General features: G+C 44.6%; 1 protein-coding gene across 3 annotated transcripts; it reads right to left on the reverse strand.

The window, feature by feature from the left end:
* Positions 1-1,241: 1,241 nt before the first annotated feature.
* GGCT (gamma-glutamylcyclotransferase) lies at positions 1,242-27,629 on the reverse strand. Of its 3 annotated transcripts, none has more exons than XM_045006955.1 (5): positions 27,482-27,629; positions 26,543-26,692; positions 13,607-13,752; positions 7,243-7,378; positions 1,242-1,772 (listed from the first exon to the last, which is right to left on the reverse strand). In XM_045006955.1, the coding sequence occupies exons 2-5, from the start codon at positions 26,690-26,692 to the stop codon at positions 1,623-1,625; spliced, it is 582 nt and encodes a 193-aa protein (XP_044862890.1). In that variant the 5' UTR covers positions 27,482-27,629; the 3' UTR covers positions 1,242-1,622. The 3 variants fall into 3 exon arrangements, with proteins under 3 accessions (XP_044862890.1, XP_044862888.1, XP_044862889.1); XM_045006953.1 differs by having other exon boundaries at positions 27,382-27,526; XM_045006954.1 differs by having other exon boundaries at positions 27,377-27,483.
* Between the last annotated feature and the right edge of the window lie 46 nt (positions 27,630-27,675).

Genomic DNA, 27,675 nt, shown 5'->3' on the forward strand with positions numbered 1-27,675 from the left:
CCTCTGGAAATTTCCACTACATGCATCTGACAAAGTGGGTATTCACCCAAGAAAGCTTATGCTCCAAGACCTCTATTAGTCTATAAGGTGCCACAGAACAGCATGTCTCTTGGATCAAATACAGTAGAGGTATAACTGCATTTTTGCCCTTGCTTCCATAGAAATCTTTGATCTCTTCTGCCAGTGGCATAAGTACTGGATACCTAGTATTGCTGCTTTTCTACATGGATTTGCAACTATATTGTCCTTTGAAAGTTTCCTTTTTCTTGACAATTATTTTGGCCTTACTCTTTAGTAATAAAGCTAAGCATATATGATGCTACATTATGTTTGTAAACAACTTAAGTTATACATTTTTTAAAAATCATTTAATTGGAGCTGCTAAAGCAGGGGTGGGGAAACTACAGCCCATGGACCATGTCTGGCTTATAAACCTTTTAATCCGGCCCTCGAGCTCCCGCCCGGGAGCGCAGTCAGGGGCTTGCCCTCTCTGCACAGCTCCCAGAAGCAACAGCATGTCCCCCTTCTGGCTCCTACATGTAGGGGCAGCCAGGGGGCTCTGCACGCTGCCTCTGCCCCAAGTGCTGCCCCCGCAGCTCCCATTGGCCGGGAACTGCAGCTAATGGGAACTACAGGGGCAGCACCTGCAGATGGGGCAGCACACAGAGCCAGCCGGCCAGTGCCACACCTCTGCATAGGAGCCGGAGGGGGGATATGCCACTGCTTCCGAGAGCTGCTTGAGGTTAATGCTGCCTGGAGCCTGCACCCCTGACATCTTCCCATGCCCCAACACCCTGCCCCAGGCTGCATCCCAAACCTCTCATCCCAAGCCCCACCACAGGGCCTGCACCCCCAGCCAGAGCCCTCATCCCCACCCCTGCAACCCAACCCCCAATTTCATGAGCATTCATAGCCCGCCATACAATTTCCATACCCAGATGTGGCCCTCAGGCCAAAAAGTTTGCCCACCCCGTGCTAAAGTAACAATGTTAAAGATGGCAGTTTCAAATGATCTTAAAAATGATTCTTACAGTTAAGAATATTTAAAAAACTGATCTTTTCTGTGCACACATACACAATGCACATAGATTAATTTACAGATGCATTCAAAAACAATGCCCAACATGACAGCTTTCACTTACGCATTCATACAAACAGCTTTAGCCTATACAAGCTACACTGAGCATTCTTGAATCAAGATGACTTTTCATTCTCTGCGCCCTGTATAGACACACAAGTAATCTGGCAACTGCAATCTTTTTTATTTACTCCAACTTTCAGTTAAGCTCAAGTTTGCAAAGATTTACACGTACTTAACTGTATGTACCACATCTAAAGTTAAGCATATACATAGGTCTTCGCAAGATTAGGACCTTAAATTGCATATCCAATCCAATACCTTACTGAACTACACAAACATGTCAAGTTTGCCCTTATCAAAGAAGGAAATTATCTTCTCAATATACTGATTAGCAATAGATGCCTAAATCAAAATGAAAAATTCATATATTCCAAGACCAGAAAGGACCACAATGATAATCTAATTTGACCTCAGTATAACACAGGCCATAGAATTAAATCAGGCAAGGAAGTGGAACTGGAAACATTTCGGGGATACTTTTCTACTGAGTTGTTGTTTCCTTCTCTTTAATAGTAGCTTCAATTTCTTCAAAGATTGATACTGGTCCTGCATAGTTGTTTGTTTCTATAGCTTCTAATTTCTTCTGATAGGCAATTGGCAAGCCATTCTGTTTTGCACCCATACAGATAACCTACAATTAAAAGAAAAACTTTTAACATCACTTTACAATAAAAGAGAGATCACACAAACCTTTACTTGTGTAAAAATAGTACCATTTAAGGTGACAGGACTAAAACAAAACCCTATGTACACCCTACCTAACCAGAAAAGGGAAGGCAGCCAAAGACACCATGAAGACTACTAAAGATCTCTCTAGTGCCAATCATCATAGGAAGAACAGGAGTACTTGTGGCACCTTAAAGACTAACAAATTTATTTTAGCATGAGCTTTCGTGAGCTACAGCTCACTTCTTCGGATGCTGTAGCTCACGAAAGCTCATGCTAAAATAAATTTGTTAGTCTTTAAGGTGCCACAAGTACTCCTGTTCTTTTTGCGGATACAGACTAACACGGCTGCTACTCTGACACCTAAAATTATCAGAGGGGTAGCCGTGTTAGTCTGGATCTGTAAAAGCAGCAAAGAGTCTTGTGGCACCTTATAGACTAACAGACATTTTGGAGCATGAGCTTTCGTGGGTGAATACCCACTTCGTCGGATGCATGTAGTGGAAATTTCCAGGGGCAGGTATATATAAGCCAGCAAGAAGCAGGCTAGAGATAACGAGGTTAGTTCAATCAGGGAGGATGAGGCCCTCTTCTAGCAGCTGAGGTGTGAAAACCAAGAGAGGAGAAACTGGTTTTGTAGTTGACAAGCCATTCACAGTCTTTGTTTAATCCTGAGCTGATGGTGTCAAATTTGCAGATGAACTGAAGCTCAGCAGTTTCTCTCTGAAGTCTGGTCCTGAAGTTTTTTTGCTGCAGGATGGCCACCTTAAGATCTGCTATTGTGTGGCCAGGGAGGTTGAAGTGTTCTCCTACAGGTTTTTGTATATTGCCATTCCTAATGTCTGATTTATGTCCATTTATCCTTTTCCTTAGAGACTGTCCAGTTTGGCCGATGTACATAACAGAGGGGCATTGCTGGCATATGATGGCGTATATTACATTGGTGGACGTGCAGGTGAATGAGCCGGTGATGATGTGGCTGATCTGGTTAGGTCCTGTGATGGTGTTGCTGGTGTAGATATGTGGGCAGAGTTGGCATCGAGGTTTGTTGCATGGATAGGTTCCTGAGTTAGAGTTACTATGGTGCAGTGTGCAGTTACTGGTGAGAATATGCTTCAGGTTGTCTGTGGGCGAGGACTGGCCTGCCACCCAAGGCCTGTGAAAGTGTGGGATCATTGTCCAGGGTGGGTTGTAGATCCCTGATGATGCGTTGGAGGGGTTTTAGCTGGGGACTGTATTTGATGTCCAGTGGAGTCCTGTTGGTTTCTTTCTTGGGTTTGTCCTGCAGTAGGCGGCTTCTGGGTACACGTCTGGCTCTGTTGATCTGTTTCCTTATTTCCTCGTGCGGGTATTGTAGTTTTGAGAATGCTTGATGGAGATTTTGTAGGTGTTGGTCTCTGTCTGAGGGGTTAGAGCAGATACGGTTGTACCTCAGTGCTTGGCTGTAGACAATGGATCGTGTGGTGTGCCCGGGATGGAAGCTGGAGGCATGAAGGTAGGCATAGCGGTCGGTAGGTTTTCGGTACAAGGTAGTGTTAATGTGACCATCACTTATTTGCACCGTGGTGTCTAGGAAGTGGACCTCCCGTGTAGATTGGTCCAGGCTGAGGTTGATCAACCAGTGATGGCTATCCATGCAACAAACCTCGATGCCAACTCTGCCCACATATCTACACTAGCAACACCATCACAGGACCTAACCAGATCAGCCACATCATCACCGGCTCATTCACCTGCACGTCCACCAATGTAATATACGCCATCATATGCCAGCAATGCCCCTCTGTTATGTACATCGGCCAAACTGGACAGTCTCTAAGGAAAAGGATAAATGGACATAAATCAGACATTAGGAATGGCAATATACAAAAACCTGTAGGAGAACACTTCAACCTCCCTGGCCACACAATAGCAGATCTTAAGGTGGCCATCCTGCAGCAAAAAAACTTCAGGACCAGACTTCAGAGAGAAACTGCTGAGCTTCAGTTCATCTGCAAATTTGACACCATCAGCTCAGGATTAAACAAAGACTGTGAATGGCTTGTCAACTACAAAACCAGTTTCTCCTCTCTTGGTTTTCACACCTCAGCTGCTAGAAGAGGGCCTCATCCTCCCTGATTGAACTAACCTCGTTATCTCTAGCCTGCTTCTTGCTGGCTTATATATACCTGCCCCTGGAAATTTCCACTACATGCATCCGACGAAGTGGGTATTCACCCACGAAAGCTCATGCTCCAAAATGTCTGTTAGTCTATAAGGTGCCACAAGACTCTTTGCTGCTTTTCTAGTGCTAATATAATTAACCTGAAGCAGCTCAGATACTGCCAGGATGGGTACCAGTACAAACCCCCAAGGAGGCTATTGTGTAAGGCACTGAGAGACCAGGCACTTAACGATTCAATTAATACTCCTGGGGGAATTCTACATCACTGTGCATGCGCAGAATTCATGTCCCCCACAGATTTCTTTGACAGAAAAATGACATCTGACAGGGAAGCTGCAAGAGCGGTCACATGCCCCTCCCCCGACAGCACAGGCAGGTTGGTTTATGTGTCTGGAGCAGCCAGTAGAGACGTAAATCACCCGGGTGATGGTGCTGGGCAGAGAGAGAGAGAGAGAGAGAGAGAACATGCCTCTTGCTCACTATTGTAGCATGCTCAGCGTGGAGGGGCAGAGCTTGGAGGTGTTTCTGAGGCGGCAGGTGTAGGTCCGGCTCTGTCCCCTCAAATCAGGCAGAATGTAGCAGCCTGTCTGCTTAGTGACTTGTTTCATTTGTCTTTGTGAATTCCCCCAGGAATATAAAACAGGTGTAAAAGTTTTACATTGCCAGATTGGTATAAAGGACAGTATGGCCTTATAAATGCTTATGTTCCTTTAGTGATCAGAACTGGTCTATCTTTTTGGACTGAAAAAAAGATCTTATCAAAATGTGGTCTATGTATTGTCTTCTACTTCCCTTTCTGGAGATGGTCAGTAGCCAATATAAATTGAGAGTTTGATTCCCCAGTCCTCACTTACTCTTCAGTTACCTATGATGCAACACAGCTGCATATATTTGTTGACTAATAACTAGAAATAAAGGGTGAAACCTATCTACATTACTATTAGGTATTTGGGGATTTCCTCCAATGCTCCCTCCTCCCATTCTCCATCCACTGTAGTGTAGTTTAAATAAATTACCAAAATAATTGATACCAGAGTGATTATAGTGCATTATTTTGATAAATAAAAAATGCAGAATTAAAATTTTTGTGCACAAAAAATTTAGGTTTTTTAGCACAGAATTCCCCCAGGAGTAAATTAATTTCCACTTTTAAGATATAGGATTTCAGTCTTCAACCAGTCTTAGCATAAGTTCTTTTAAGTGAGAAGTAATTATAACGCTTGAGTTATTAAAGAAAAATCCTGAGATGGTACACCAACAGCTGCTGGGTCTTTCCAATTTGAATGGACAGTGGTGAATATGACTAAGAACTACAGTAGCAAAGAAGCCATTTTGATGTAGCATACATGAAGACAGTTTCTCTACTGTTTATTTTACTGAAGCTTTCCTTCCCCCACATAAAATAAATGAAAGTGTGTAGTGTAAGCCAAAACTGTTTATGGGAAGTGAAAAGAAAAAATACAGGAAATTACTGGGGTGGAGGTTACAAAAATAATAGCTTATCCCAGGTACCGAAGATACCACATACGTACACACAGCGCACTTAGTCACTGACATAGTCATATGGTATGAACAGCCCTGCTTGTCCTCTTAAGTAAAATCTTTTCATATAGAAGAAAAAAGGTAGAAGAGAACCATAGGGAAACTAAGAGATATTAGACAGAGAACACTTCCCATACAAAAGGCAGTGTCAGAGTTGATGTGACTACAACGAAGAGTCAAATTTGGTTTGAGCCCCTGACAATACAATTGTTTTGAGAGAAGGGAGCCAGTGAGAAAGGAGAACTGATATAAATTACCAATATAAACGGATATATATGCATGTTTTAAAAGCTCAGGCAGCAAGATACTATTGCTATGACAGACTCTACCTAGTAGGTTAAAAAGTGTATGGCAGAGAATTTAAATACACAAGCCAGGAAGTTACAATTCCCCTAAGTTTCAGTTTTGTTACAAAAAGACATGACTAACTGTACATATGTAGTACTGTATTATATTACAGTGTATACAGTTAGATGACTGCCTTGTAAAGTTTTACTTTAAGGGGTAATTTTGTTTGTCAAATAAAAGATCAGTTTTTCCATTATGCAGTATGGCCAGGAGAGCCCCAGACGATATATAAATTATCAACCTTGATGTTTGTATTAGCATAGTTGTATTTCTTCAAAAACAGCCCCAAAGATCTGTCTGGGAGAAAAATAAGGGGGAGTGATAGCTGGCCAGCGCACTAGGGATGCCTGGGTTAGCGTTCTTTAACAAAAAACAGATCCTGATCCTGCAAGCTGATCCATATGGATGGACCCCTGGGTCAAAAGGCGTGACATATGCATAGGGGTTATAGGATCAAGCCCAGTTAGTTGTTTTCAGTAGAAAGTCACTATGGTAGCTTGTTGATTTTATCTGTAATTCTAATTAGCTAAACATTTCTAGACATGCAGTCACACCACCTCTGGATAGGGCCTCAGACCTCACTAGCTAAGCAAGTCAGGATTGCTCAGTGCTTAGGCACACCTCCAAAAAGAATCTGTGTGCTGCAGAGTGTTGCTGGTGACTTCGCACATGGAACTTTTTCTTCCAAATCAGTACTAAATGGAGGGACACGGATCAGCGTACATGTCACGCTCCCCGGCAGTACCCAGCCCAAGCCCGGGAAGCTAATGATCCAACCAGCAGTCCAAATTCAGTGATGAATCCTGGTCACATGACACTTGAGGCACACTGCGCACAGGCTAAGAAGAAGTACTAGACCAATGCCCCAGAACAGTGTTACAGGGCCTACGATGTTGGAGACATCAAACCAAGATACTTAGTCATTAAAGAGTCTATCGCACTTTTTACAAGAGTGGAGATATTAATATCTATGTCCTTGCCAGATTCCAGGTCAGGACATTAAGTTCTGCCCACTAAAATTCCCTTTATGGCTTCAGTTTAGTACAGTGATCTTTTCTATTCCAAACTATTTTGTAAAGTTGTTTAGTGCTTTTGAGCAGCTGGTGCAAGCTCACAGGTAGCTGCAAATGTGTCGAGGAAGAAGCAATTCATGGGTGACAGCACATGCTTTACGTACAATAGCCCAGATTTACCTTTTGTTTAGTTTCACTGAAGTCAGCAGACTAACAATAGGGATGTATTGGTTTGATACATTTGGAAGTAATTGAAATGCTATTTTAAGGGACAATGCTATATAGCAAATGCTGTTGTAAGAGACTATTTTAAATGGCAAGTAGTAATACAATATCCACTTCAGTTCACACTTTTTTTAGATGCCTACTTTTTTATACTGTGGTGATGGGAGATCACAGACACAATCATTCATCTGATAACTTCGACAGGTCAGTACTTTTCCCTCTTGCGTTGAAATGTTAACTTCTATTGGAATGTAAATACCATCTTCAACTCCTTCTTGCCTGTAAAGAATCAAAAACATTTCCTTTCATTCTGAACCATCAATACAGGGGAGAAAACTAACATGTTTTTGAATAGGTGAGTTTTAGCATGTTAAATGCAAGGTGGCTTTTCGGCTGCAGTACTGAGTAATATTAATGTATTCCAATAATTTTGATCAATACTTGTATCTTGCAGTACTGAAATCAAAAAGTGAACAATGCCATTGGCTTATTTTTTAGATCCAGAACAAAATAGCGTAACAGCAAGTCTATCCCTGTAACCATGCAAGTTAACAGCAACGTTACTTTCTGCACCTCTTGGGAATCAGTTAATGTTTGGTATATAAATAAAATTTGATAATCCACAATATGCACACAACAAAACGATCAGAATTAGAAGACAATGCCAGAATCATTAAGTTCCACTTTGATAATGAAACAACTGCAAAATTTTACCTTGCCCCTTTAATTATTTTTAAATAGAGATAATTCTAAAGTGAGGAAACTCCCACAGTTCTTGGGCAAAGCACATCCTTGTGAACAACCGAGCACACCCATCGACATGCCCAGACCTTGTACGTAGAACTTGCACAATAGCAATGAGCTACAAGATTGTATTGAGAACCGCCATAACTAGTTTCTTTCAAAAGAAAGATTTGCTCAAGGGCAGGGGGAGGACAGTGGATTAAAAACACAGTGCTAAAAAGTTAAAAGTAGCTTCTAATACAAATCTAAATAAATTGGCTGCAGTAATGGGTGAACTTAGTTCAAATGTCATGAGATCAGGGATAGAATTTAGATACAATAGTTAACTGCTTAGCTGAACAGGACAGGTAAAAATGTGACCACTTAGAATACCCTGTCTAGGTTTTAGAAGTATTCATCACAATGGTATCCAAGTATCTGACAAATTATATTTTCAAATGAAAACCATCTAATCACTTTTACAAGTGATTTAACATACTAGCAGAGTATGGCCCCAGCTGGCTCACTGCAGGCAGACCCATGTGCCACATGGAACTAACAAGAAGATTGCAGCCTACAAACAAACGGAATGTAAACTTTAGAAACAGATTTCTGGGTAATAAGGGGAAAAAAGATGAGAGGCCAATAGTGTCTTTTGCTGGGATTTAAAAGAAAAAGTGTCAGGTCAAACAAACTTTATGAAATGTAAATTTTAAGCTAAGACAAAACCTCCAAAAACTTACAATCAAGGGAACTAACACCAAGGAAAGCAAAGACACAAAGATCCCTCTTCCTTGTTTGCAACCCCAAGAATTGTATTGCTTAGCTAGTAAATGAGGAACTAAAAGTGAAATTGACTATGCATTATGCAAAAACAGAAGTAACAAAGACTATTTTCATTGTCCATGCTGAGAAAAAGTGCAAAAAAAGTGAACACCCAGTAAAAAGCAAAACTGGATTTTTCAGGTTTAATAATCCAACATAAAAGTTAAGGAAAGTTAATCTATTTTTAGCTATAACTATGTCCCAATCCTGCAGACACTTATGAATGTGTGCGACTACAAAGTGCAAACAGTCCCACTGATTTCAGCAGGACTATTTGATGTCTGTGCTTAACTACACATTTAAGGCTTTGTCTACACTAGCTCATTTGTCAGCAAAAACTTTTGTTGGTCAGGGGTGTGAGAAAAAAACAAAACAAAAAAACCCACACACACCTGATCAACATACATTTCACCAACGAAAGTGCTGTTGTGCACAGTGCTATGTCGGCAGGAGAGGCTCTATTGCCAACATCATTAACGCTTCTCGTTGGGGGTGGTTTAATTATGCTGGCAGGAGAACTCTCTCCTGTCAGCAAAGAGCAGCTACACAGGAGACCTTACATCAGCACAGCTGTAGCGGTACAGCTGTAAGGTCCATAGTGCAGACATAATGTAAGCTTTGCAGGATTGGGCCCATAGTCCTTAAAAGGACACTGACATGTTATCAGAACAAAAGCCAACATAAGTATTTTAACAGGTAGAAATCCTGGTAATTAAATTATTTCTAGAGGGCAAGGAGTGCAGAAAAGGAAAAAGTTAATATTAAACACACACAAAAAGCGAATTTTTAACATCTGATAAAAATAGTTTCCTATCGCTTTTTACTTCATCTTTACTCCATCATAATTATACCAGATCACTAGGAAGATGGGGTAGATAAAAACTGAGTATCTAGTGAAAAGACTAGCATTGGGTTTTGTTTTTTTTTAAAATCATGTTTTCTTTATAGGTCATAAAGAAGCAAGAGGACAAATCCAGTTTCTTTCCTTTTGAAGATCACCTTTAGGCCCTATTCATGAACTGTCGGGGGAGCAAGCCAGCAATGCTAATGACCATCCTGTAACTTTTCTGTTGAGTTAGAACAGTTGAGTCTCCAGAGCAGCCAATCAGGAACCTTTCACTAACATTAAAAGTGATTAAAAGTGATTTAAAACTCCACAATACAAATTACAATTATTTATCAGTCAACCTATTCTTTCCTGACAGTGCTGGTAGAGGCAGTATCTTCCCTCATAGACAGAAATAGTTATGGGATCTTTAGCTCTGTGAAGTATTTTAGGTTTCAGGAACGCATAGCAAGTTAAGATGTTGTACAAAAAAGAGACAGGATCTTATAGTATGATCACTAGTGAGAGCAGTACGGTGCAGAGAAAGAAGAGTGAGGACTTCTCCCCAGTGAGAAGTACACAAGGTAATTTACTGCTCAGATTTAATCTAATTCCAATGTCTCCAAACTAAACTTTGCATTCAGGATTTGAGGAATAAAATTGTTACATTCACAATGGGCCTAATCCTGTGAGGTGCTGAAGTCAGTGGTGGCTGAGAGCACTCAGCCCCTTGCAGATTCAGACTCATTATATACCATTAATGTGCAAGTTGAAATTTCAGTTTTATAGACTAGGCCACTAAGAGCTGTAATAAAACAAGTAGTACAGAGCTCTGGCCAAAGTTTCCAAACAGTGTCTAAAGTTGGGCTCCTAAATCCTTAAGGAACCTGCAAAAGAGGGGGGGATGATTTTCTGAGGTTCTTAGCCATGTACTGCTTCAGTGCTCTCCAGCAGGCAGGCAGGCAGGCAATTTGATAGGTGACAGAGCTATTTAAGTTATCACTGAATGGGGGCAGGACAGGTTTACATTGGGAGGGATAACTGAATCATCACAAAAAGAACAGGAGTACTTGTGGTACCTTAGAGACTAAAATTTATTTCAGCATAAGCTTTCGTGGGCTACAGCTCACTTCTTCGGATGCACAGAATGGAACACACAGACAGGAGATATTTATACATACAGAGAACATGAAAGGGTGGAAGTATGCATACCAACTGGAAGAGTCTAATCAATTGAGATGACCTATTGTCAGCAGGAGAAAAAAAAACTTTGAAGTGATAATTGAGATGACCCATCACAGGTTTCAGTGGTAGCCGTGTTAGTCTGTATCAGCAAAATATATATGGAGGAGCCCGTGTGGCACCTTAGAGACTAACAAATTTATTTGGGCATAAGCTTTTGTGGGCTAGAACCCACTTCATCAGATATATGGAGTAAGATACAGGAGCAGGTATAAATACATGAAAGGAAGTGGGGTGCTTTACCAAGCGTTAAGTCAGTCTAACGAGATAAATCAATTACAGCAGGATACCAAGGGAGGAGAAATAACTTTTGAAGTGGTAAGAAAATGGCCCATTACAGACAGTTGATAAGAAGGTGTGAATAACAGTAGGGAGAAATTAGTATTGGGGAAATTAAGTTTAGGTTTTGTAATGACCCAACCACTCCCAGTCTTTATTCAGGCTTAGTCTGATGGTATCCAGTTTGCAAATTAATTCCAGTTCTGCAGCTTCACATTGGAGTCTGTTTTTGAAGTTTTTTTGTTGAAGAATTGCCACTTGAGGTCTGTTATTGAGTGACCAGGGAGACCAAAGTGTTCTCCTACTAGTTTTTGAATGTTATGATTCCTGATGTCAGATTTTGTCCATTTATTCTTTTGCATAATGACTATCCAGTCTGGCCAATGTACATGGCAGAGGGGCATTGCTGGCACATGATGGCATATATTCCCCTGTAGATGTGCAGGTGAATGAGCCCCAGATGGTGTGGCTAGGTCCTATGATGATGTCCCTTGAATAGATATGTGCACAGAGTTGGCACCAGGGTTTGTAACAGGGTTTAGTTCCTGGGTTGGTGTTTTTGTTGTGTGGTGTAGTTGCTGGTGAGTATTTGCTTCAGGTTGGGGGGGGCTGTCTGTAAGCGAGGACTAACCTGTCTCCCAAGGTCTGTGAGAGTGAGGCATCGTCCTGGAGGATAGGTTGCAGATCCTTGATGGTGCGCTGGAGAGGTTTTAGTTGGGGGCTGTAGGTGATGGCTAGAGGCGTTCTGTTACTTTCTTTGTTGGGCCTGTCTTGTAGTAGGTGATTTATCAGTACCCTTCTAGCTCTGTCAATCTGTTTCTTCACTTCACCAGGTGGGTATTGCAGTTTTCAGAACACTTGATAGAGATTCTGTAGGTGTTTGTCTCTGTCTGAGGGATCAAAGAAATGCGGTTGTATCTTAGAGCTTGGCTGTGGACAACGGATCGTGTGATGTTGTCTGGATGAAAGCTGGAGATATGTAGGTAAGTATAGTGGTCAGTAGGTTTCCGGTATAGGGTGGTGTTTATGTGACCATCGCTTAGTAGCACTGTAGTGTCTAAGAAGTGGACCTCTTGTGTGGACTGGTCCAGGCGGAGGTTGATGGTACGGTGGAAATCGTTGAAATCTTGGTGGAATTCCTCAAGGGCCTCCTTCCCCTGGGTCCAGATGTCATCAGTGTAGCACAAGTAGAGTAGCGGCATAAGGGGACGAAAGCTGAGGAAGCGTTGTTCTAAGTCAGCCTGACATCAGGAATCATAACATTCAACAGCCAGTAGGAGAACACTTCAGTCTCCCAGGTCACTCAATAACAGACCTCAAAGTGGCAATTCTTCAACAAAAAACTTCAAAAACAGACTCCAACGTGAAGCTGTAACTGGAATTTGCAAACTAGATACCATTAGATTAGGCCTGAATAAAGACTGGGAGTGGTTGGGTCATTACAAAACCTAAACAAAATTTCCCCAATACTAATTTCTCCCTACTGTTACTCACACCTTCTTGTCAACTGTCTGTAATGGGCCATTTTCTTACCGCTTCAAAAGTTATTTCTCCTCCCTTGGTATCCTGCTGTAATTGATTTATCTCGTTAGACTGACTTAACACTTGGTAAAGCAACCCCCATCCTTTCATGTATTTATACCTGCTCCTGTATCTTTTACTTCAGACATCTGATGAAGTGGGTTCTAGCCCATGAACGCTTATGTCCAAATAATAGAATATCAGCGTTGGAAGGGACCTCAAGAGGTCATCTAGTTCAACCCCCTGCTCAAAACAGGACCAATCCTCAGATTTTTACCTCAGTTCCCTAAATGGCCCCCTCAAGGACTGAACTCACAACCCTGGGTTTAGCAGGCCAATGCTCAAACCACTGAGATATCCCTCCCCCGCAATAAATAAATAAATAAATAAATCAGTCAGTCACTAAGGTGCCACCAGAACTCCTTGTTGTTGTTTTTTGCTGAATCACAGTTCCCACGCTCCTCATTTAACTGCCACAAGAGATTCCTATTCTGCTCCCTAGTTAATTCATAGTTGGGCCTAACTTCAAAGTGAACATTTTGAAATGTATTGCAAACTTAGGAAATTGCTGTATGAGTGGCTTTTCCAAGAGCTCCCTTTGCTAGCATTGGAGAGCTTGTTCTCTACTGCCTCCTGCTAGAGCCCAAGATGAAGTCCCAACATGGTGCTCATATCAGTCTATTGACATAGAAGTCACAAAGTCAAACTCAGTATCATCTCCTCTCCACTGCAGGACAAAACAGATAATGGGCTGCAAAGGCAGAAAACTTTGCCTCAAAGAGCTTTAATAATTAGCAAATATGGAAAGATGACAATTTTTAGTGACTGACATGAATTTAAGTTCAGTCCAACAGTTCAGAATCCCCTTCTCGTATTAAAGCCTTTCTTTAAAGTTGTTTTGCTTCTCAAGTTAAAGCAATGTTAAGTTTATCAGCTTCTAAAGCATTAGAGATAATTTTGGAGTTAAATTTGTGTTTTAGAATCCAATGTGTTCTCCCTTATTCAAAACAAACCCACCACATTGATTACTGAAAAATAACCATTGCATTTGGCTTGCTTTCTAAAGTGACAAGACATTAAAATGCACCTACTTATCCAGCGAATTTAAATTGCTAGTATTCATTTTCCATACTACTCCCCATACTTCGTCTCCAGGGCTTTGAACAATGGTAGCTGTACCTCCATGCCAGTCAGAACTTGCTTTGCCTTGATGACTGCCAAAAACGAGTTTAAAATCCTGCAAATTAAACCAATACAAATGATCAATTCCCACTTAAACTCAGTGATTTGGGTTTTCTTAACAAAGTACTAGCTTAAGCAAAGTCTACAAGAGCCAGCATAGCCACAAGGAAGGAAGTTACTTTTCCTTCCATTAAGGATGTGATCCAGCTCCCACTGCAATCAACTGGTTACTTTCTGCAGACTTCAATGGGAGTTTCATCAGGCCCCAAGAAAAATAATGGGTTTGGGGAAGGAAGAAAGGATGATGGAGCTGCATTGTGAAATTTGGGCCCAGATCTGGGCCCATCTCTATTTTTTAGGCCAAACAACTGACAAGTCTCCTAAAGAGTTGCTAGAAAATGGGACTGGCAGAGAAAGAGCCACAACCTCATCGCAAGGTAATAGACACATTCTACATTAAATACAATACAGTAACATTGAAAGGATGTCAGTGACTTTCTGAAGTTAAAGTCCTGTTTCCGTAGTGGTTTTCTGCTGCCCTTCAAAGGTTTAGAAGGATTTTTTGGGTGGGCCTGAGAGCCACAGCACCAAACCTGTTATGGCCGAGTACTCCTCTTTGTCCCCTTCCTCTCCGTGTACATGCCCGTCAGCTGCTTATTCCTGCTCAGCTTTTGGTGCTGCTTTTACTCGGGAACACCCTCTTGAAGGAAGTAAGGAAGAACATGCATTTGAGCTGCCCCGAGCAGGGCATGTGAGAAGTCATCATGCTAGCATATGAGAAAAGAAAGGAACTGAAATTGACCAACAAAAGCGAGTAGGCAGAAAATGCTATCAAATGCACAAAGTAAACTGAAAAAAAGTTTCTAATTCTAATTCTTCAGTTACCTGTAAGAACAATAGGTGAGAGACTTCTAAGGGATATTTTCCTTTTTTTTTTTTAAACCCACTGTAGGTACAAAATTGAGATTCTTTTAGGACTCACACATCTCTTGTTCTCACAAGTAAAACCTAATTTTACTATAAAGCAGGGGTTTCAAAGTCCCGGCCCACAGGCCATCTGTGGCCTGAGAACCTCCCCACTGCGCATGCAGAGGAGATGCATGCAGTCAGCCACGCTGCCGGCTCTACCTGCTACAGGCACCGCCCCTCACAGCTCCCACTGGCTGGGGGAGAGGGACAGAGATACCATCATTAGTTGCCAGACAGAGTCAGCCATGGAGGCATCACCACTTTTTTCCCCACAATGAATATAAACAAGTCAAAATACCCAACAACTATCTGATGCACACCTTGCTGAAATCCTGAAGGTTTCAACTGCTCAGTCACTGAGGCCAAACATCAACAAACTGACAGAACTGAAGCGTTGCCAGGTGTCTGGAAAACACTAAAAGCTCTCTGGCAGGCGAAGAATTGTATAAAGTTATACGACACTTTTATTAGGTCTTAGGCCTGGTCTACACTAGGAGGTTCTGTCGAATTTAGCAGCGTTAAATCGAATTAACCCTGCACCCGACCACACAACGAAGCTATTTAGTTCGACATACAGGTCTCTTTAGTTCGATTTCTGTACTCCTCCCGGACGAGGGGAGTAGCGCTAAATTTGACATGGCTATGTCGAATTAGGGTAGGTGTGGATGGAATTCGACGCTAATAGCTCCAGGAGCTATCCCACAGTGCACCACTCTGACGCTCTGGACAGCAGTTCGAGCTCGGATCTCTGACCAGCCACACAGGAAAAGCCCCGTGAAAATTTGAATTCCTTTTCCTGTCTGGCCAGTTTGAATCTCATTTCCTGTTTGGACATCGTGGCGAGCTCAGCAGCACTGGCAACGATGAAGAGCTCTCCAGCAGAGGTGTCCATGCAATCTCAGAATAGAAAGAGGGCCCCAGCATGGACTGATCGGGAAGTCTTGGATCTGATCGCTGTGTGGGGCGATGAGTCTGTGCTTTCGGAGCTGCGCTCCAAAAAACAGAATGCGAAGATCTACGAGAAGATCTCCAAAGCCATACAGAGAGAGGATACAGCCGGGATGCAACGCAGTGCCGGGTGAAAATCAAGGACCCGAGACAAGGCTACCAGAAGACCAAAGCGGCAAACGGACGCTCCGGATCCCAGCCCCAGACATGCCACTTCTACAAGGCACTGCATTCCATTCTAGGTGCGGCCGCCACCACTACCCGACCACTGACCGTGGACTCTGAGGATGGGATAGTGTCGACTGCCGGTTCCTCGGAGATGTTCGCGGACGGGGAAGATGAGGAAGGAGATGAGGAGGACGAGGCAGTCGACAGCGCTTACAACGCTGATTTCCCTGACAGCCAGGATCTCTTCATCACCCTCACAGAGATCCCCTACCAACCCTCCCCAGCCGTTAACCCGGACCCTGAATCAGGGGAAGGATCAGTCGGTAAGTGCTTTAAACATGTAAACATTTATTTTTAACAGAACAGGAATATTAACAATGGAAAAGAAGGTCAATATGTACGGGGATAGAACAGAAATCCTCAGGGGAGATCTCCACGAAGCTCTCCTGGAGGTAATTGAAAAGCCTCTGCATGAGGTTCCTGGGGAGAGCGGCCTTATTGCGTCCTCCGTGGTAGCACACTTTTCCGCACCAGGCTATCCTCTGGTACTCTGGGATCATAGCCTCGCAGAGCATGGCGGCACAGGGCCCTGGTTTTTGCTGGCTTTCACGCAGCATGCGGTCTTTATCTGTGTCACTGATCCTCATCAGGGTGATGTCGCTCATGGTGACCTGCTTTGAATTAGGGGAATGTTAGTACTGGGACTGCTTGCCTGTTCCTTTACATAACTGTAACCGGCGGCTAACAGCCACGCGGTGGAGGTGGGACAGGGGCAGCATACAGGGATCTTTCCCGGGGACAGCCGCGAGAGGGTGGGACAGGGGCAGAGTTCATGCTTTCTGGATTGCCAGCAGCAGGAACTGGCCAACGCTAGGAGCATTGCTTTGACTGTGAAAGGAGGGCACTGCTATAAATTAAGTTTTAATCAGACAAAAGTCTATGGCTTACCATGTCTGCCTGCTACACGAATTCTGCTGTCCTGCCCCGCTTGTCTGATCTCCACTGCAAGACCCCAGGCACTGAATGCAAAGGCCGAAAATTCGAACTTGTCCTGAGTGCACATGAGATAGGTGCTGTGCATGGTCTTGTTCACAGAGACAGACTAGACTATGTTCATTGTTCGCAAAAATGTATCTTTGTAAGGAATTCACTCCCTTTTTCCCATCACACAGCTGCGACTGTCTCCCGACCTACCCCGGCATCCCCGTCACAGAGGCTGGCGCAGATTAGGCGGCGAAAGAAAAGGACACGGGACGAGATGTTCTCAGAACTTATGGGCTGCTCCCGAGCCGAGGCGGCCCAGCAGACCCAGTGGAGGGAGAACATGTCGCAGTACCAGCGCTCACACAGCGAACGGGAGGACAGGTGGCGGCAGGAAGACCAGCAGGTGACTCAAACGCTGCTTGGACTAATGAGGGAGCAAACGGACACGCTCCGGCGCCTTGTGGATGTTCTGCAGGACCGGAGGCAGGAGGACAGAGCCCCACTGCAGTCTCTCTCTAACCACCCTCCCCCGCCACAAAGTCCCATACCCCCCTCACCCAAAGTACCAAGAAGGAGGGACGGCAGGGGCCGTGAAAACTGTCACTCCACCCCTGCAGAGTGCTCAAGTACAAGAAGGCTCTCATTCCCAAAAGTCCTTTCCTTCCCGCCTCACCCAAGCCCCTGTCCCAGTTTCATCCGCTAACTGTCTAGTTGATAATAAAAAACACTTTTCTGTTAATTACTGTTTCCGTCATGTTCTTTTAGAGGAGACTGTGTTTGAAGAGGGGGGGGGGGGAAGGGGGTTGGTAATTGGACAGGACAGTCACCTTTACCAGGGTACAGACACGGGGGCAGGTTCAGCAGCAGGTCACACACACAGTGCAGTCACGAGGCACCCTGGTCAGTCTGGGAGGTGGTTTTCATGTTCTGTGTGTGGGGGGCTATGTGACTTTGTGGCAGGGGAGGGCGGTTAGAGATCTTATGCAGTGGTCCTTATCCTGGATCACAGAGCCACGCAGCAGGGGATCTGTAACTGTCCTCCCCCGCCACAAAGTCACATAGCCCCCACACACAGAGTCCCGAAAAGGAGGGGTGGCAGGCTCCGTTGAAACAACCAGTCCGCCACTGCGGACCGCTCTAGGAGCAGGAGCCTGTCATTCCTTGAGTTTAGAAGCGGTCTTTACATCACTACACACCCTACCCACCACAGTCTGCGTCCCAGTTTCAACCCTTTACCGCGAAATCAGTAATAAAGAAAACGGTGTTAATTAACAAAGTTCCATGTATTTGATTTTTAAACGTGCGTTGGAAGGGGGGGAACGGGGTATGTAACTGCAGAGGATAGTCAACATTAACTGGGTAAAGAAACGGGGGCAGGTTCAGCTTCTCTGTAAACAAACAATAGTCACAGGTTACCCTGCTCACTGAGGAACCTAGCTTTCAAAGCCTCCCAGATGCACAGCGCTTCCCGCTGGGCTCTTCTAATCGCACGGCTGTCTGGCTGAGCGTAATCAGCAGCCAGGCGATTTGCCTCAACCTCCCATCCCGCCATAAAGGTCTCCCTCTTGCCCTCACAGAGGTTGTGGAGCACACAGCAAGCTGCAATAACAATGGGGATATTGGTTTCGCTGACATCTGAGCGAGTCAGTAAGCTTCTCCGTCTCCCCTTGAGATGTCCAAAAGCACACTCCACCACCATTCTGCACTTGCTCAGCCGGTAGTTGAAGAGTTCTTTGTCACTGTCCATGGCGCCTGTATAGGGCTTCATGAGCCAGGGCATTAGCGAGTAGGCTGGGTCCCCGAGGATCACTATAGGCATCTCCACATCCCCAATAGTTATTTTGTGGTCCGGGAAGAAAATACCTTCCTGCAGGCGTCTAAGCAGACCAGAGTTCCTGAAAACACGCGCGTCATGAACCTTGCCCGGCCATCCAACATTGATATTGGTAAAACGTCCCCTATGGTCCACCAGTGCTTGCAGCACCACTGAAAAGTAGCCCTTTCGGTTAATATACTGGCTGGCCTGGTGGTCCGGTCCCAGGAGAGGGATGTGAGTTCCATCTATAGCCCCACCGCAGTTTGGGAATCCCATCGCGGCGAAGCCATCTATGATGACCTGAACGTTTCCCAGGGTCACTACCTTTGAGAGCAGTAGCTCAACGATTGCGTTGGCTACTTGCATCACAGCAACCCCCACGGTAGATTTGCCCACGCCAAAGTGGTTCGCTACTGACCGGTAGCTGTCTGGCGTTGCAAATTTCCAGAGGGCTACGGCCACTCGCTTCTGCACAGTCAGGGCTGCTTGCATCCGGGTGTCCTTGCGCTTCAGGGCAGGGGACAGCAACTCACACAGTTCAAGGAAAGTGCCCTTACGCATCCTAAAGTTTCGCAGCCACTGTGATTCATCCCAGACCTGCAGTACTATGCGGTCCCACCAGTCCGTGCTTGTTTCCCGGGCCCAGAATCGCCGTTCCACAGCATGAACATGACCCATTGCCACCATGATGTCCACGGCGCGGGGTCCCGTGCTTTGTGAGAGGTCTGTGCCACTCTCACACTTCATGTCCTCACCGCGCTGCCGTAGCCTCCTCGCCCGATTTCTCAGCATCTGACTGTGAAAAAGGTGGACGATAAGGTGTGAGGAGTTGACAATGGCCATAACTGCAGTGATGATCGCAGCGGGCTCCATGCTCGCAGTGCTGTGGCGTCCGCGCTGTCACTCACCAGAAAAGTGCGCGAACTGATTGCCCGCCGGCGCTTTCAGGGAGGGAGGGCGGGAGTGACGGGTTGAATGATGACAGTTACCCAAAACCACCCTCGACACATTTTTTCCCCCAGCAGGCATGGGGGCCTGACCCAGAATTCCAATGGGCAGCGGGGACTGCGGGAACTGTGGGATAGCTGCCCACAGTGCACTGCTTCCAATGTCGACGCTTGCCCCGTTAGTGTGGACTCACAAAGTCGAATTACTGTCCTTAGTGTGGATACACATGTTCGACTTTGTAATATCGGTTCCACAAATTCGATTTAAGTAGAATCGAACTACTCTGGTAGTGTAGACATACCCTAAGAAATTCGAAATAAAAAACACAATAGAAATGTTTTCTTTTCCAAACACCATCTTCAGTGACATTATTGGCCCGCTGGGAGGATTTGAGGACTGGCACTGGCCCTAAGGTAAATTGAGTTTGAGACCCCTGTTATAAAGTTTCCTGTAAAATAAAATGCAGTAAAACTTTTCCTCCTATTTTTTTCAGTTTTACTTTGTGCCTCGAACAGCGCTCAGCACATCGTGGAAATGGTGAGTGACTAATCAGTTGTCAGCTAGTTTCCAGTTTGTGTGGGCATTTCATCCAGCAGCACCGTAGAGATACATTCTAAAGAAAAGTAGGAAAACGTAATTGTACCAACACCAATGACTGGATCACTCAAGAACAAGCAAAGTTTGTTAAACTACTTTTAAGCTGCGACCCCCCTCCTTTTTTAAAAGTGACTATATTTCAAATTGAAGTCCCTTTAAAGTGTTTTTAATTATGTTAAGATTTTTTAATTTCTAAAGTGAGCTACCTCTTACAGATCTGCTCAAATATGTTTTTCAATCTTTAAAAATATTTCTGAAATTTGAAGGGCTTAAAAAAAATCAATTGTACACTTTGGAGGTTCTTGTCTGATTTTCAATAAGCCAAGAGGATGGAACAGGCGGTTTTGCAAAATATGCCCCATATATGAAAGAGTGCAACTAAACCCTCCAAAAAAAAAAAACAACAACTTTTCTCCAAGTGCTCTCTAAAACAGAAACATACCTACATGAACGCTAATTGTCAGCCATTCTATGAGTTGCTACAAAGTGATTTCAGAGTGTAAGACTCCAGGCTAGATCCTGCAAACTCTCAAGCATAAGTAACAGTAGTCCCACCGAAGTCATGGGCATAAAGTTACAGACATGGGCAAATGTTTGCAGGACTGAGACCTCCTTCCCTTAAAGAGGTGGTCTTTCTGGTCTTTACAGAACTGAGCACATTGATGATACTCTAATAAAAATTATTTTTCAATAGTTTCTTAAGCTTTTCCTGTTTTAAGACCACTTTGGACTTGATTCTGCAAGATGCTCTGCCCCTCCAGTGCCAATGGGAGTTAACAGCAATGAAAGCTCTGGGCACTACTTGGGCTCATACCCTTCATTTTTTTGCCTCTCTCCTAAATGCTGATCCAATTTTAGTTGTCTGTTGCTTGTGTTCCTTGTTTTCTCTTGTCCATTTACCATAACCACTCATGTCCACTCCCTCAGCCCCACCCCCAAAGTTCAGATGCTTCATTTTTACACACTGCTGTCTTGCTTCTCTCTGTGAAAGCTAATACTCTTGTTCAGCATCCCTAACCTTTTATTCCAAGGCTGGTTTTGTCTTGCTAGCCTTACTTGGTTTCACTGTACAGAAATTACCAGAAGTCAATTGTTAATCTGGGTAGTGCCTTTTCATTCTGAGATCTCCATTCTTTTTGGATCACAGTATAACTGAATCAGTATGGAGCAGTGGATAAAAGGGAGCCTGTGTTAGCACACTGTACAGCTATGACATAGGTCTGTTCTAAACCACCAGATATTGAGAGCCAGATCAGAACAGTTAACATGCTTTGCTACATAATATACTTACTGCATAACCTGAAAGTAAACAAACTGAAGGCTGCAATTGGGCAAGAAGTCTTCACACAACATTCTTTTGCTAGAGATACTGCACTTCGCTACTTTCAACTCCTCCTTCAGGGCCTGATCCTGCTGAGAAGCCTCTGATGTGCTGAGCATTTTTGACTTGTCAGTGATATTTGAAAGTGCTCAGCATTTCAGCTGAACAGGCTCTAATTGCCAAAAAACTGGTGGTTGAATGAGTACACTTATGGCCATATGCTAGATATTGATCACAGTAATCTTTGGAACTTTCAGACACCCTCTGATAAAGTTTGTCTTTCCCTCCAGTTGGCACTAGACCACCATACACAAGTCATTCAAATAGATATGTTGATATAAACAAAGAATGCAACTGTTAAGATCTTTTATACTCTAAGTCTGGATCAGTGGCTTAAAACTGAATGAGCAAGGTAGTTTATTTAACTGTCATGGAGATTACATTAACTTCTTACACAAAGGTGCTTTAAACAATAAATACTGTGTAAGAAAACTTTACACACTAACATTTGATAGCTGTTTAACAAATTCAATGAAAATTTAGCAACATATCCCAGCTGCTAGACCATTAAGATTACTGTATCCCAAAATTATGGAAGGTACGTTCACTAAAACCATGTTTACACTTACAAGCTTACAGTGGCACAGCTGTACCGATGCAGCTGTGCCACTGTAAGAGTGCTTGTGTGGCTGTGTTATGCCGATGGGAGAGAGCTCTCCTGTCGACATAATAAAACAAGCTCAATGAGCGGTGGTAGCTATGTCCACAGAAGAGCATCTCTGGCTGACATAGTGTTGTGCACCTGAGTGACATAAGCGCTCATGGAGGTGTTTTTTTCACACTCCGGACTGACAAAAAAAGTTTTGCTGACATAAAAGTGTCAGGAAACATTTGGAAGAGCTCAGTGTTATCCAGTCTCCACCACCCTACAGGTTTCTCAGGGCTTGGCTACACTTGAAAGTTGCAGCGCTGGTGGAGGCTTTCCAGCGCTGCAATTAGTAACCGTCCACATCTGCAAGGCACATCCAGCGCTGCAACTCCCTGGCTGCAGCGCTGGCTGAACACCTGGTCTGGTTGGGGTGTAGCGATTGCAGCGCTGGTGATCCAGCGCTGCTCGTCAAGTGTGGACACACACCAGTGCTGTTATTGGCCTCCAGGGTATTAGCAGATATCCCAGAATGCTTTTATAAATTACTCTCTTTGTTTTGTTATGCAGCCTCTCTTTGTTTTGTTGTGAACTCGGAGCTCCGTAGCTCCGTTGATCCCGGAGCTGCTTATCTACAAACACAGCTCCTGTTTGCTGTGATCAATCTGTGAACAATCAAATGAGATAATGAGGAAGGCAGGAAGTGAGTGTTTGCTTGACAGAAATGGGGGAGAGAGGGAGTCCGTTGGCTGCAGGCTGTTTGCAGTTAAGAGTTAAGGGTAAGGGATCCGGAACATGTTCTGATTTTTCAAGGCAGGAAGGTAACACACAGTGTTGGCTCCAAAAATCCACTCTCTCTCTCGCCCGCTCCCTGTCACACTACGCCCCACCCCACCCCCCTCTTTTGAAAAGCACGTTGCTGCCACTTGAACGCTGGGATAGCTGCCCATAATGCATCACTCCCAACAGCGCTGCAAATGTGGCCACACACCAGCGCTGGTAGCTGTGAATGTGGCCACACACCAGTGCTGTTCCTACACAGCTGTACGACCAGCGCTGTAACTCCCAGCGCTGCAACTCTCAAGTGTAGCCAAGCCCAAAGTTTATTTGCCTTTTTGTCTAAAATCCTCCCCTGGGTTTACATTGTTTTGTGAGCATTAAAACACAAAAATCCGTATTTTATCTTATCTGGAACTAAAGACAGACCCTCCCTGTCCCCAGGCTGATTAGGCTGGGGGTATGGCTACACTTGCGAGTTGCAGCGCTGGTAGTTTGCAGCGCTGGTCATCCAGCTGTGTAGGAACAGCGCTGGTGTGTGGCCACACTCACAGCTACCAGCGCTGGTGTGTGGCCACATTTGCAGCATTTGCAGCGCTGTTGGGAGTGATGCATTATGGGCAGCTATCCCAGCATTCAAGTGGCAGCAACATGCTTTTCAAAAGAGGGGGGTGGGGTGGGGCGTAGTGTGACAGGGAGCATGGGGAGAGAGAGAGAGAGAGAGTGGATTTTTGGAGCCAACACTGTGTGTTAGCTTCCTGCCTTGAAAAAAATCAGAAAATGTTTCCGACCCCTTAGTCTTAACTCTTAATTGCAAACAGCTGCATCTTCTCTGTCAAGCAAACACTCAGTCCCTGCCTGCCTCATTCACAGGGGTTATCTCATTTGATTGATCACAGCAAACAGGAGCTGTGTTGGTTTTTTAGATAAGCAGCTCTGGTAGCAACGAGCGGAGCTCCGAGTTCACAACAAAACAAAGAGAGGCTGCATAACAAAACAAAGAGTAATTTAGTTAAAAGCATTCTGGGATATCTGCTAATACCCTGGAGGCCAATAACAGCGCTGGTGTGTGTCCACACTTGATGAGCAGCGCTGGATCACCAGCGCTGCAATGCTTATTCCCCATGCAGACCCAGGTGTACTGCCAGCGCTGCAGCCAGGGAGTTGCAGCGCTGGATGTGCCCTGCAGGTGTGGATACTTACTAATTGCCGCGCTGGAAAGCCTCCGCCAGCGCTGCAAATCTCAAGTGTAGCCATACCCTTAGTGTAGACTTGGCCTTAGTTTTGGTGATTAACATTAAAAGGGATACTTTCAGCTTAAGTCAGACATTGTAAACAAGTCAATTTCATTATCTAGATTAGTAGTAAAATCTGAGGTCAAAGTAAAAATTATAAAAAGAAAACAAACCTTGCGTCACTATCATCCATTTACTTTTTGCCTCTCTGTTTGGAGAGCAGTCACTTTCATATCCCTAGCGCTACAAACACCTGGGTTTCAGACACGCAAGGGAAGGTATATTTGTTGTTAAAGCAACTATTTGCATGGGAATGTATTTTTAAAAACTATGGAAACATTAAAAAAAAATCACAACAAATTGTAATTGTTATTTTATGACACATTTATGAGTGATTGTATTGCCTGCAGATGTCAGATAGTGATAGTAGTATTGGCTTCAGCTGAGGTTAATAGGCTTTCCTAACAAGGCTTTGTCAGTGCATTTCAATCCTAACTTAAATATGCACAAATAATCCATTCACACTTCTAGTGAAACCAGCAAAATAATAATGTTTTTGCAAGAAATGTGAAGTTGCAATTCACTGATGAAAGACTCCCTTTATACTCAGACAAGACAGCATAAAAAGTCTTGAACTGTGCTAGGCCTGGCTCTGAAAGAGATACTAAAAACCACCCTCTTCCTGGGGAAGGAGAGGCTTGCTCCCATCTATTTATCTGCCAGGGAACCGAGCTGTCCCAGTTTCCTTTCAGCCACCAGTTTGTCCAGGACGAAACTGCAGAGTAAGTCATTCCAGCCTCAGTGAAATTTGTGTGCAGCACCACTTTGAGTAGCAGAACCTTCAAAGAATACCACACATATTACAATACTGAGGCATAAGAAAAATGAGAAGTTAGTAACGTTGGACTACAGTAAAAATTTCTTGATTCTGAGAGTTTACCTAGCTCCTAATAAAAATTTTTGTCTAATAATCTCTCTCTTTCAGATCTCTCATTTGCATCTTTTGGCACTCTTTATTCTAGCATATGAAGTCCTAACCAGCACTCTCAATTCAGCCAAACTCTTATTGGTTTCAGTGAGAGTTCTCTCTCAGGAAGAAGTGCCCTTATGTAGCAAAATATTTTTCCAAGGAGTTCGTGGAAGTCTTCATTGCATTACACTTTATGCTGCTTGATCATTTAGATCCTGCTTAAAGTACAACTTCAGAAACAATTTTCCTCATTGTTTTAACAATGTTTGATCTGCTAACACTGGTTGTTTAAAAAAAAAATGCAACTCCTAGCCAATCAGAATTTGTAGACTTTTAGACCTTCCATTATTATTTCTGAGATTCAGTCAAAGGGTTAATGCAAAGATCTTCACCAAAACTGATTCCAGTCTGCCCCCTGGAGGATAAGCTACACAACACTGACTCTGGGTCCAATATTGACTAGATACCCAGTTTTAGATGCACTTAAGAAATGAGACGTTCACAACAGTAGCCAAGATGACTGGAAAACTTGACTTTGGGGGCAACGTGGTTACATTCAAAACGTTAAACAGGTTAGAATTTATAAATAAAAAGCAGAATTATGAAGGGTAAGGGATGATCTTGTTAGAACACTGGACATAAAGTCAGGAGATCCGGGTTTTATGAGGATCTCCTGGGTGACCTTGGGTAAGTCACTTTAAGGCTTTATGCCTCCGTTTCTTCATCTCTAACCATGGGCATAATAATGTTTCTCTCATTCATACATGTAAGACTCAATTCAGTAAATGTTTGCCAAGTGCTTTGAGAGCCTCCAGTGCCAGTATTATATAAGTGTTAAGCCCCTCCTAGATACTGTAAGCACTCAGAACTAGGGTGACCAGACAGCAAATGTGAAAAATCAGGACAAGAGGTGGTGGTGGTGGTAATAGGAACCTATATAAGAAAAAGACCCAAAAATCAGGACTGTCCCTATAAAATCGGGACATCTAGTCACCCTACTCAGAACTTTTCCAGTTACATGCTGCTTGGTGCCTGGAGTGTCCCTGAAAACAGTATTTTCAATTCAGGTAGCCTATGAAGCAGTGGGATGAAGGCAGCAGCAGCACTACTCAGGTAATGTTCAGACATGATCTTAGAGCTTCACAAAGTGTACTTCAATATTCTACGGGCTTAAAAATAAAATTAAGTGTTAGTGAAATGTAACAAACATTTTCCCTAACGTAGCAGCTATGCCTCCTCTCCAAATTCCTGAAACTATAATTAATACACAGATTAAGGCTAAGTATCAGAGGGGTAGCTGTGTTAGTCTGGTTCTGTAGAAGCAGCAAAGAATCCTGTGGCACCTTATAGACTAACAGACGTTTTGCAGCATGAGCTTTCGTGGGTGAATAAATTTCTTTGGTACATATAAAGGAAAGAGCAAAGAATGGAGAATACAGGGTTCCATCTCTCCCATAGATACAGACCTGCAAGTTGGCTACAGCATAGAATGTGGCAGATATGTTTTTTATCAGGATCCTCTCCCGAAGCAGGTTACTGGCATAAGCAAAATGCAGGAAACTGTCCTCCCCACAGGTACTAACTCCCAAACCACCACCCAACCTGGGAGTCTCCATCTACCATACAGAGAATAAGAAAGCAAGTGTTAAAGGAAATCTCAACAGTGTTTGTTGATGAACTCCACTTATACCCCTCCTCACTTCCCCTGGTCTTGTGGCTTCCGTGGCTCCTTCACCTTCTTTCTTGCACCAGCTACACCCGCATTTGCCCTTCCCCTTTGCTCTTGTTCTCTTTCTTGGTAGCTGCTCCCCTGACTTATAAACATCCGCTCTGGTGCGGATGGAGGAGTAAAAGCATATTTAGGCTGGAAAAGTCTTAACTCCGCTGCCTCTAAGGGCGGTGGTGGCGCCCATCCCACTGCTGGGGACAGAGCCGCGGAGAACAGTCAGGGATCAGTGCCACTGCGAGAGGGCCCACATGCCTGCTCCGGCTACCGGGGTCTCTGATCGCCGCCCCAGGGCTAGAGGGGAGCTCCAGCGGCCGCACAGCCGGCATCCGGCTCCAGCGCGGTGCAGGGCGCTTCCCTTCCCGGCCGCTTTCACAGCTCAGGCAGGCGACCCGCGCCCAGCAGCCACGGTGAGCGGCGCTAGGCCCGCGGCTCCCCCGGGCGCTGCAGCCCCAGGGCGGGTAGGGAGGAGGCGAGGCCGGGCACTGCCGGGGGACACCCCAGGGCGCCGCACAGCTGCCTGCCCGGCGCTGGGGCGGCCCCGCGATGAGCAGCCCGGGCGGCGGGGACCAACCTCACCTCCCGGCCAGGAGGGCGCCGCGCGGCTGCCGCTGGAGCAGAAACAGCTGATCCCGCAGCAGAGTGACGGCTACTGCACCCCTAGAACGGCTTTACTTACGGCGTACTGCGCATGCTCAGTACGTGTAGCGCTAAGTGCTCTACGAGCACATTCCTACGCGAAGCAGTAGCCTTCGCTCTGCGACATAACAGCGCTCCCCATTGGTCCAGTGCCCTGCCGGCAGGCAGCCGCTCCTGATTGGCCGCCGCCCCGAGGACGTCCCCAGAGTGACTCCCGTCTCGGAGCGGGGACAC

This window comes from Mauremys mutica, chromosome 2 (genome assembly GCF_020497125.1).
Source record: "Mauremys mutica isolate MM-2020 ecotype Southern chromosome 2, ASM2049712v1, whole genome shotgun sequence".
In the NCBI taxonomy this organism is placed as follows: Eukaryota; Metazoa; Chordata; order Testudines; family Geoemydidae; genus Mauremys; species Mauremys mutica.